Source organism: Artemia franciscana, chromosome 2 (assembly GCF_032884065.1).
Source record: "Artemia franciscana chromosome 2, ASM3288406v1, whole genome shotgun sequence".
Classification (NCBI taxonomy): Eukaryota; Metazoa; Arthropoda; class Branchiopoda; order Anostraca; family Artemiidae; genus Artemia; species Artemia franciscana.
Genome location: NC_088864.1, coordinates 43,536,543 through 43,548,691, shown reverse-complemented (window position 1 = coordinate 43,548,691; position 12,149 = coordinate 43,536,543). Strand labels below are relative to the sequence as shown.

Below are 12,149 nucleotides of genomic sequence, written 5' to 3'. Positions count from 1 at the left end.
GATGGTGCTGTACACACCCTTTTGGAGAATTGCATAAAAGTGACCAAATACTGATTGCTGAGTAAGATCCGGAAACACATTCAAGAAGGAGCAGAAACAGTAGAACGCTTTATTGTTTTGGGAGTATTTAGCAAATCTTGTAAATATTTATTGTTGTCTACTTAGAATTTTTCTGAGATGTTTTCTATTGATATGATTCTAGGCTTGAAAAATGAACTTGTTACATATGAGACTTAAGAGCCGTCCTAGCTGAGTGTTTGGCGCACTGGCGTGGGAATTCTGTGTCCAAGGGGCACGGGCTCTATCCCGGTTGTGACCAGTTATTTAGTTTGGGACGGGGGTCAGTGGCGTGACTCTGTGAGCTCAGCTAAAGTCGATCCAGCTCTAGATGAGTACCTGGAGAAATCTGGGGAACGTAAGCAGACAAGGTGCGTGAAAGTACGGGATGGTTGGCCCCCAACCCCCTATTGCACTTCCTGGCTGAAAGGCCATGAAACAGAGATCAGCACACCGATTTGGACCTTAAGGGTCTAGTTCCATCTTACTACTACTACTATTTAAACAGTTAAAGTATTATGAAGTGTAAAACTTATATTAGTTCGAATGAACAATAATAAACCAAATAATATAGAAAAATGGGCAGAGACAAGAAAAATTATGGCATAGGTGTGAAAGAAGACATGAAAAACTCAATAATGAATAATAAGAAAAAAGCACCAATAGTGATTTATAAGATAAACTTATTAGAAAATTATGACATAATGTGCCAGTAGTGAAAGTGATTTTATTATAATAAAATTTAAATCTATGTGTAATACTTTAAGGTTATCGAATACCTCGGATCAATTGGAAATCACAGTTGAATAAAGTAAAATTAATTAGGATTCCAAAAAAATTGAAACTAGGTATTCACAGTGTAAACCTATATTTTTGTTCGTGCTTTTTATTAATGTGAGGTGTAGGAGTATAACTTTAAAACACCATAAGTCTAGGGGTAAGGACAAAAATAATAAAAACTACACAATTTAATACTCTAGATGTAGATCAATAGCTATTTCGCGGAGAGGGGATTATAAAAATAACCTTTAATAAACAATAAAAATTTTTTAGGAAATATAAATTTAAAGGGGATTAGTCTGAATGATGAGGACATCATTCTACAACGGCAAAGGGGATATATGACATATAGGCCTGCAATTCCCCCTATAAAATTCAAACAAAATTCCTTATTTTATTCCCTAAATAAAATTGAAAATAAAATGTCTTATTTTATTTCCCTATCAAATTCAAAATACATTTCTTATTACATTTCACTATAAATCCAAGCTTTCAAATTTGTTTCAATTTATTTGTTGTTTTTGCAACAGTGAAAGGAAAAAATGTTTCTTCTTACACTTGCAAACAAGTATAATAAAATAGCGAGTTTAAGTTAACCAGCTTTAGTGACCTCAATGCCTCCGCATAATAGAAAGGTATGTAGAGGCGTAATACCTTTTTTTGTAAAGAACAAACGACGCAAAAAAAACAGGATATGGGCCGATACTTAAAGGGAGAAGTTTAGTTTTGAGTTCCAACATTGATGCAGTATATTCAACATGTAAAACAACCAAAACTTAGCTTAAGTTGAAGTTTGATGTACCTTATATGACAATTTGTGTGTAAGTATTGAAATAAACTATCGTTTATTAGTCGTCCTTGTCAATGATTCCAGGCACCAGGCACAATTCCCGTGATCTTCAAGTACGCTCTCAAGGGAATCTACACGACATAGGAGACCTGGACATTACTAAGATGATTCTGTCACCAAGAACATTGGGTATTATTAATCGTGTAACTTCTCCAAAGTGTAACATCTTGTGTTTGGTATATTTAAACAAGGTCTGATGTGTCAGAACGAAGCTGCATAATCAAAGTGTTCAATGAGAGTGTTCAAGTGCTCAAGAAAAAGTCTGAATTGATAAAAAATGATTACAGATTTAAGAAAAAATTCCACATAAAGGTAATTGGTGCTAAATGATTGTAACTTACCCGCATTGTAGTATTTCAATGCGTCTTATTTCACTGTCTTATTTCAGAGTTCAATGCGTTAACAGATAAAATTGGATATTTTATGAACACTGCTAAATCAGTGAGTTTCTTGTCAAGTGAATTAATTTAACATTTCACAATATTTGGTTTGGGATCACAGTCTTTTAATCCTGACCTAAGCTTCATAATTAATTCAGTGACCTTGTTAATTCGCAACAATTGCCTTGGAATTATAGAGACTTTTAATCCTGACCTATGCTTCATAATTATTTCAGTAACCTTGTTATTTCGCAACAATTGGCTTGGAATTTGTAATGTCATATATCAGTGACCTATATTTATAAATTGAACGGTTTAAATTGTGTGGTGGTTGAAAACAGGTGCCTTGAAAAGATGCCAAGTATTAGCGAACAATCGGAGGATCTGAATGACTTTGAACTTATATATTCGCCTGTGTTAAATTTTGTCCAAAGTAATTGGCAGAATTCGATTTCTGAGAAGGAAATTATTGAATATGGAGTGGATTTTTTTGCTTCACCAAAAATAGTTGAAGCTAAGGCTGATTTATGGTCGAAACTTGCGCCTGATGAAATTCCCCCTCGCCGCAGTGGTGCAAAGTCTACAACCAGTAATATTAAAGACATGCTCGATCTTTTGAAGAAGTGTGATGAAGTTAGTATCTCTATGCCAACTTATGTTATTAAACTTCCAACTGAAGTTCCAGTGTTGCCGGCTGTGGCCTATTCACAATTGGCCTCTAAAGTTTCTAAAGTTCATCAACTTGTTCAAATTGTGTCAGCAAAATTGGACAATTATAGCCTCAATTACCCTCAGTTACCAAAACCTATAGGCTCTAATCGCCAGTCAACCACTATTGTCGTCTCTCAAGTGCCGTCTCATCTATCGGATCCAATTAAAAGGAAAGACGCTATTGATAAAATCAGTGGCCATGAACTTGTATCCAGTATTCGCCCGGTTCACGATAAGTGGTATGTAAATATTGATAAATCTGCTGCCGAAGACTTCCGTGCATCTGTTCCCGTTATTCTCGCCGGTAGGTCAACCAAAGAAATTTCTAAGAAATATTCGACCATTATAAAAGGTGTTCCAGAGGATTATGCGATTCAGTCTTTCACAAATTGTAGCGGTATTGTTGCTGCCAAAAGGCTTGGCTCTTCGAAAACAGTTAAGCTTGATTTTGTGGATTCTTTTGCTAAAGCAGCTTATTTCAAAGACGGTGTACGAATTGGTTATGAATTCTTTAGACTGAGTGAGTTTAAGGAAATTCCAAAGTGTGTTTTAAGTGCCGATCGCCCCATCACTTCCAGTCTTCTTGTCCCAGTCTTGCGCTCGTTGTGCCGGCCCTCATATTAGTTCAAAAGAAAATCCATGCAATGCCTCACCAAAATGTGCCAATTGCAATGGTGAACACGTGTCCTTTAGCATGTCATGCTCCGTTCTCCATGGTTTTGCTAGTCAACAAACCTCTAAATGACTAAAAATTTCAATCATATCGCACAATATCAATGGTACAAAAAATAAAGATGCTTATATTGACGATCTGTACGAGAACTTCGACGTTATCTGCCTGCAAGAAACTTTGTTAACTGCCTCTAGCAGAAATTTCCTTCATCGAAGCTCTGTTCATTCGGTTTTTACTTCTGATGCTGTTACCACGCGTGGCCGCCCTTCTGGAGGCCTGGCCTGTATTTTTTATAAAAGTATTGATCTTTCGAACCCATCCCTTTTTTATTCGGATAAGCACATTCTTGCTGTTAGAGTAAATAGTACTGTGTTTGCTAATGTTTATCTTCCATATAAAAATAATACAGTGGAGTCAATAAATAAATTTGCTATTACATGCAAGTCTTTAAAGTCCGTGGTGAATCGTGTCAAGGAAATTAAACTTGATTTTGTAGTTCTTGGTGACTTTAACACGGATTTGGATGAACAAAGTTATCGATCCCGAGAAATATTGGAGTGCATGCCCCCTTACGTGATTCTGAAGAAAGATTTATCATACTCCTATATCCATCAATCTGGTAGTGTTTCTAATATTGATCATATAATCAGTTCATCACAGCTAAAATGCTCGATTATTCATGTTGATATTGAGTCTGATGACATTGACCATCTATCGCTTTCATTTACTACTGAACTGAAACGTAACCTTTGCAATGTTGCCCCTATTGGGAATTCTAAATGGTTTAAATGTAGTAATTGGAAAAGAGCCGATATTGCTTTATATATATTGTCTTTATCTACACTGCTTAATTGTATTCGTGTGCCTTATCATCTACTCCAATTGTAAGTAAAGGGTAGTAAGCGTGATCTTGATAGATATTATGATGATATAATTAGATGTATGAAAGAAGCTGAAAAAATTGCGGTTCCCCAGGAACGTATTCGTATAAAAACGCTGAAATCTATATGGGCTGCCGATCCTGAATTAAAGAATTTTAAAAATAAGGCAAAACTTTGGCTTTGAATTTGGGTTGATTGCAGAAAACAAAGAATGATTATAAAAAGTACCTTAAATCTATTCATTATAAGGGTATGGAATTTCCAGCCTCTAAAAAGGATTGGTCTAAGTTGATCAATTCTGAGAAGCTGGATAAAAGTGATCTTTATAATAGTGATTCGATTTCTAGTTCAAATTGGTATGTTTACTATTCGGGAATTTTTTCCAAAATTAATTTTTTTTGTGCAGTCACATTATTCTCGGTTACTTTCTAAAATTCTACCGCCTTCACTTCATCAGGGCCATATTATTCCAGTATCAATAACTGCTGTTGAAAATGCAATTAAGCAACTGAAATCTTCATCCATTGACACTGATGGTATTAGTGTGAATAATATAAATCCGAAGTGTGTTGTTCTTTTATTTCATTTGCAGTTGTTGTTCCAAATGTGTTTAACATCTTCTCTGGTTCCGAATAGCTTTCTTTGTGGAAATGTCACCTCAATTCTAAAGCGGGGAAAACTCCCTTCTCAATGTTCATCTTATCGGCCCATAACCACTACGTGTAACTTGAGTAAAATCCTTGAATATATTTTAATTCCTCATTTAAATGAAAATATAAATTTCGGATCGAATCAATTCGGATTTCAAGCTGGTATTGGTTGTCAACATGCACACCGTGTTCTTTCTTCCGCCCTTAAGAATAGCATGGCTGAGGGGTCGCCACTTTATATGTGTACTCCGAATTAATAAATCTGGATCTCCGCTTGTCCGTTTATGTCGAGGTGTCAAGCAGGGAGGGGTTTTATCACCTAGTATATTCAAAGTGTGCATTTCTGGTATTTTAGATGAAATTAGATCAAATTATTTTATTGGACTCTCAGATGTTTCTTATCTTGCTTATGCAGATGACCTTTTACTTTTGTGTAAAAATAAGCAAGGTCTCTCGTTTATGGTCTCAAAAGTTTCACGTCTATTTTCTAATATTGGTCTTTCTCTTAATGTTGAGAAATGTGAATTTCTAGTTTTTAATGGTCCGACTTCCTCTAATGCTCCCTTAGCTTGTCGCGGTTTTTCAATACCCTTTGTTTCCACCTTTCGGTGGTTGGGTATTACTGTTACGAATTCAATTTCTTGCCTATGGCAGTGCACTGTTCGTGATGTTCAAAAGAAAATTCAATCGGGCTATTCTAAGATAGTTGCTAATCGAGGGAAGTATAATAGAGGTGCACTCGGTAGACTATATGCTACATTTTGTGATCATTCTGTCCTTTATCTTTCTGGTCTTTATCCCCTTCTAAAGAAAAAAGATGTTAATCAGATTCGGATTTTTTATTTAAGATATTGTAAATTTTTACTTTATCTCCCCCTTGGTATAGCAATAGGAAGATAATTCGTAAGTTTGATGTCCCTGATATAAATGCAAAGTTGGCCCTCATGTATGGAAGGTTGTCAGAATCAGCTTTTTATCGTTTATCGCCTCATCATCCTTTGGTCCGTCTGTTCGGTTAATCTCATTGTAGCATAATGTTTTTTCTATTTGTAGTGTATTTTACTTGTAGTGTATTTCATTTTTTTTTTCTTTTTGTTACTCCACAAGTGCCATAACTTGTTATGATGTGGGTTAAAAATAAATTATTATTATTATTATCTTTTGAACATCACGAACAGTGCACTACCGTAGGCAAGAAATTGAATCTAATTCACCTTAATTTAAGTATTGTGGCGGTGAATACAAGAATACTTTATAGAATAGTTTTTACATATTATATTTCATTGGCCAAGTTCCTTATATTTCTGATGTATTTATTCAATATAGGAACTGGATATTGGTATATACAAGAGATGACATCTTAATTCTCTTGAATTGCTATATCCTCCCAGTTTTTATGGCTTAGATATCATAGGTAGCTGTAAGGTCTAATTGATGCATTTCTTGCGCGTCAATTTTCTCAGGTTTGTGCTACGTTCTTCGCAGTTTCAAGAGCATTTCATAGTTCAATGTTAGCAGTACCCTTATTATTAGTGAAATGAGAAATACCAAAAATATAGTAATTTTAATATTTTACCAGTGTTGCAGGGTTGGGGGGTTAAAAATAAGTGAGGAATTAGGAATAATAATAATAATTTATTTTTAACCCACATCCCAACAAGTTATGGCACTTATGGAGTAACAAAAAGGAAAAAATGAAATACACTACAAGTAAAATACACTACAAATAGAAAAAACATTATGCTACAATGAGATTAACCGAACAGACGGACCAAAGGATGATGAGGCGATAAACGATAAAAAGCTGATTCCGACAATCTTCCATACATGAGGGCCAACTTTGCAATTATATCAGGGACATCAAACTTACGAATTGTCTTCCTATTGCTATACCAAGGGGGGAGATAAAGTAAAAATTTACAATATCTTAAATAAAAAATCCGAATCTGATTAACATCTTTTTTCTTTAGAAGGGGATAAAGACCAGAAAGATAAAGGACAGAATGATCACAAAATGTAGCATATAGTCTACCGAGTGCACGTCTATTATACTTCCCTCGATTAGCAACTATCTTAGAATAGCCCGTTTGAATTTTCTTTTGAACATCACGAACAGTGCACTGCCGTAGGCAAGAAATTGAATTCGTAACAGTAATACCCAACCACCGAAAGGTGGAAACAAAGGGTATTGAAAAACCGCGACAAGCTAAGGGAGCATTAGAGGAAGTCGGACCATTAAAAACTAGAAATTCACATTTCTCAACATTAAGAGAAAAACCAATATTAGAAAATAGACGTGAAACTTTTGAGACCATAAACGAGAGACCTTGCTTATTTTTACACAAAAGTAAAAGGTCATCTGCATAAGCAAGATAAGAAACATCTGAGAGTCCAATAAAATAATTTGACCTAATTTCATCTAAAATACCAGAAATGCACATTTTGAATATACTAGGTGATAAAACCCCTCCCTGCTTGACACCTCGACATAAACGGACAAACTGAGATCCAGATTTATTAATTCGGAGAAAAGAATTCTCATACCAAAAACGAAGAAGAAAAATGACTGAAAGATTTACACCATTATTAAAAAGGGAAAAAAAAGCTTGACTGTGAACTATATTGTCAAAAGCTTTAGAAAGGTCCAAAGTACACATATAAAGTGGCGACCCCTCAGCCATGCTATTCTTAAGGGCGGAAGAAAGAACACGGTGTGAATGTTGACAACCAATACCAGCTTGAAATCCGAATTGATTCGATCCGAAATTTATATTTTCATTTAAATGAGGAATTAAAATATATTCAAGGATTTTACTCAAGTTACACGTAGTGGTTATGGGCCGATAAGATGAACATTGAGAAGGGAGTTTTCCCCGCTTTAGAATTGAGGTGACATTTCCACAAAGAAAGCTATCCGGAACTGATAGCAACTGATATGTCCCACCCCGTAGATATCAACGAAGACAAGAACACCTCAATAATCCCAGTCACCAACTATGATTTTTCTACGGTTACCTTTAATCCCATTCCAATACGAGAACAACAAGACTAAGTCTACCTAAAAAGAAACTATATACGAATGAAAATACACACAAACAGATATCGAACAAATATCGAGTAAAAAGCGAACTATATCGAGTTACCACATATAATATAGAACTCCAACAAGAACCATGAACAAATCAACGGGTTTCCTGCAACTCGAACTATATAGAAACCCAAAATCGGCAAAATTATCAACAATATGAACTAACTATTTTCACTAATACCTCATGCCATCCTCTTACACCCACTCCGACTAGAGGTTGAGACTTTTAGGTGGCCTGATAGATCTCCTAATTTGTGTTTTGGTTGGTTCAGGAAAACCACTATCCATAGCACAGGTACTGTGCTGTGAAACAGGTGCTGTGAAAGAGTCTGTTCAAACTTCTAATTCCAGTGACAACCGATAAAAAGATGACGACGACATAAAAACAGCAGTGAACTCGTGGTTATTGGAGACGGTGGAAAGATGAAGACTTTACTTTAAAATAAGTTGAGAATTATATTGAGCGTTTGGAAAAACTTGGTAACTATGTTAAAAAATAGAATTCTGGAAATACATTCACTTTATTAAAATAATATTTTTCTGTGTACATATGTTCAAACGGAAAATACTTAAAAACACGCCAATATACTCAAACTTTAGTAGTTTGACTGAAACGTCAATTGCTGTACGGAACTTAAAATATTTTAGGAGACCTTATAGAATAAGAAAGAAACCCCATCTGTGGTATCATTCCAGTCAATCAAAGGGCATCTTTGATTGACTTACTACTACTACTATTTAAACAGTTAAAGTATTATGAAGTGTAAAACTTATATTAGTTTGAATGAACAATAATAAACCAAATAATATAGAGAAATGGGCAGAGACAAGAAAAATTATGGCATAGGTGTGAAAGAAGACATGAAAAACTCAATAATGAATAATAAGAAAAAAGCACCAATAGTGATTTATAAGATAAACTTATTAGAAAATTATGACATAATGTGCCAGTAGTGAAATTGATTTTATTATAATAAAATTTAGATCTATGTGTAATACTTTAATGTTATCGAATACCTCGGATCAATTGGAAATCAATTGGGTCAATTGGTTATCGAAGATAATTCGTAAGTTTGATGTCCCTGATATAAGTGCAAAGTTGGCCCTCATGTATGGAAGGTTGTCGGAATCAGCTTTTTATCGTTTATCGCCTCATCATCCTTTGGTCCGTCTGTTCGGTTAATCTCATTGTAGCATAATGTTTTTTCTATTTGTAGTGTATTTTACATGTAGTGTATTTCATTTTTTTTTCTTTTTGTTACTCCACAAGTGCCATAACTTGTTATGATGTGGGTTAAAAATAAATTATTATTATGATTATTATTATTCCTAATTCCTCACTTATTTTTAAACCCCCAACCCCGCAACACTGGTAAAATATAAAAATTACTATATTTTTGGTATTTCTCATTTCACTAATAATAAGGGTACTGCTAACATTGAACTATGAAATGCTCTTGAAACTGCGAAGAACGTAGCACAAACCTGAGACAATTGACGCGCAAGAAATGCATCAATTAGACCTTACAGCTACCTATGATATCTGAGCCATAAAAAGTGGGAGGATATAGCAATACAAGAGAATTAAGATGTCGTCTCTTGTATATACCAATATCCAGTTCCTATATTGAATAAATAGTTTGATTATATACTAAAAAAATACTCAATATATATACTCAATATATACTCAATATACCCAATATACTCAAACTTTAGTAGTTTGACTGAAACGTCAATTGCTGTACGGAACTTAAAATATTTCAGGAGACCTTATAGAATTAGAAAGAAACCCCATCTGTGGTATCATTCCAGTCAATCACTGGGCAATATACATCGGCCCCTGGAGCTACCTTGGCGATGACGACAGGGAGAAGTTTGCACCACATGTCGTGGTGCATTTGCCTGGGGAAGGTGACCCTACAAAGAGCCCATCCTTTTTGTATTTTGTGAGGCCATGAAACAGAGATCAGCACACCGATTTGGACCTTAAGGGTCTAGTTCCATCTTACTACTACTACTATTTAAACAGTTAAAGTATTATGCCTGTGTATTATGAAGTGAAGTCCGTCACTCCCGAAGAACACCATTCAATTGACGAGCAAATGATTCCTCTCAAGGGGCGAAGCAGCTTGAGACAATATCTGCCGAAAAAGCCGACGAAGTGGGGAATAAAAGTTTTCACAAGAGCTGGTGTGTCAGGTTTTGTACATGATTTTGAAGTTTATCAAGGGAAGGGCACTCTTGGTGAAGATGACATAGAGCCAGATCTTGGAGTTGGAGGCAACATAGTTTTACGTCTGATAAGTACCTTGCCAGAGAAAATGAACTACAAGATTTATTTGACAACTGGTTTTCAAGCTTTAAACTAATGAGTTTGCTCAAAATCAAAGGATTTCCTTGTATTGGTACGTTGAACAAAGCACGACTGAGGGGCTGCCCGTTCCTCACAGATGGTGAAATGAAGAAACGAGAGAGAGGAACTTCAGATTACAGGACTGACATTCATTCCGGCGTTATTGTAGTGAAATGGTTAGATAACAACATGGTTTACTTGGCTTCGACGTGTGGAGGAATAACACCACAGGATACGTGCAGACACTGGAGCATCAAGGATAAATCCAGGGTTGAAGTTTCAAGGCCAGCCATTGTTTATGAGTACAACCGTCATATGGGTGGCGTAGATTTAGCGGACATGCTGGTGGAGATGTGCCGAACTCATCTTCGGACACGAAAATGGTATATGAGAATCATCTGGTGGCTTATTGACACAGCAGTCTGCAATAGCTGGCTTTTTTTCAGGTAAGACGTCAAAGCGCTGACATTAAGGAGAGACGAACCGATGAACTTGAGAACCTTCAGGTCTGAAGTTGCTGCAGGGTTGTATGCCTTGGCGCGTGTGATGCCCCAACTAAAACGTAGTAGACCATCCGCAGATGTCGAAGCAAGTCCCAGCCCCATTCGAAGTCGTGACCGAATCCGACCGGCAATATCTGCTCAAGCTGATGGACTTGATCACTGGCCAAAAAAGACTGACAAGCAGAGCCGCTGCAAAGAGTGCAAATCAGGATATACCACCTTTGAATGCGAAAAATGTGACCTTCCACTGTGCCTTACTGCCAAAAGCAATTGTTTTAAAGCCTTTCACACCAAGTGAAAGAGCCCCTTTTTTATATATTTGAGAGGCTAATGTTGTATTTTTACAACATGGTCTAAAATTGACAATTTTGAATAAATCAAGCAAACAAAAGCTGTTTTGTCAATAGTCTGACCTAGACATCACATGGGAAACGTTGGAGATTTTTCCTGGTATTCGTTCTTATAGTGGCCTGTCAAGGGTTAAACAGTTAAAGTATTATGAAGTGTAAAACTTATATTAGTTTGAATGAACAATAATAAACCAAATAATATAGAGAAATGGGCAGAGACAAGAAAAATTATGGCATAGGTGTGAAAGAAGACATGAAAAACTCAATAATGAATAATAAGAAAAAAGCACCAATAGTGATTTATAAGATAAACTTATTAGAAAATTATGACATAATGTGCCAGTAGTGAAAGTGATTTTATTATAATAAAATTTAGATCTATGTGTAATACTTTAATGTTATCGAATACCTCGGATCAATTGGAAATCACAGTTGAATAAAGTAAAATTAATTAGGATTCCAAAAAAATTGAAACTAGGTATTCACAGTGTAAACCTATATTTTTGTTCGTGCTTTTTATTAATGTGAGGTGTAGAAGTATAACTTTAAAACACCATAAGTCTAGGGCAAGGACAAAAATAATAAAAACTACACAATTTAATACTCTAGATGTAGATCAATAGCCATTTCGCAGAGAGGGGATTATAAAAATAACCTTTAATAAACAATAAATTTTTTTTAGGAAATATAAATTTAAAGGGGATTAGTCTGAATGATGAGGACATCATTCTACAATGGCAAAGGGGATATATGACATATAGGCCTGCAATTCCCCCTGTAAAATTCAAACAAAATTCCTTATTTTATTCCCTAAATAAAATTGAAATTAAAATGTCTGATTTTATTTCCCTATTAAATTCAAAATAAATTTCT

At 35.3% G+C, this 12,149-nt stretch overlaps 1 protein-coding gene across 1 annotated transcript; it reads left to right on the top strand.

Annotated features, from left to right (window-relative positions):
* Window positions 1–10,438: 10,438 nt before the first annotated feature.
* Window positions 10,439–10,873, top strand: LOC136034998 (piggyBac transposable element-derived protein 2-like). Its single transcript, XM_065716572.1, has one exon. It carries the CDS (start codon window positions 10,439–10,441, stop codon window positions 10,871–10,873), a length of 435 nt encoding a protein of 144 aa, XP_065572644.1.
* The last annotated feature ends 1,276 nt before the right edge of the window (window positions 10,874–12,149 follow it).

Coding starts and splice junctions, on each gene's coding strand:
- LOC136034998 (XM_065716572.1), top strand. CDS start 10,439: ATGAGTTTGCTCAAAATCAAAGGATTTCCTTGTATTGGTACGTTGAAC.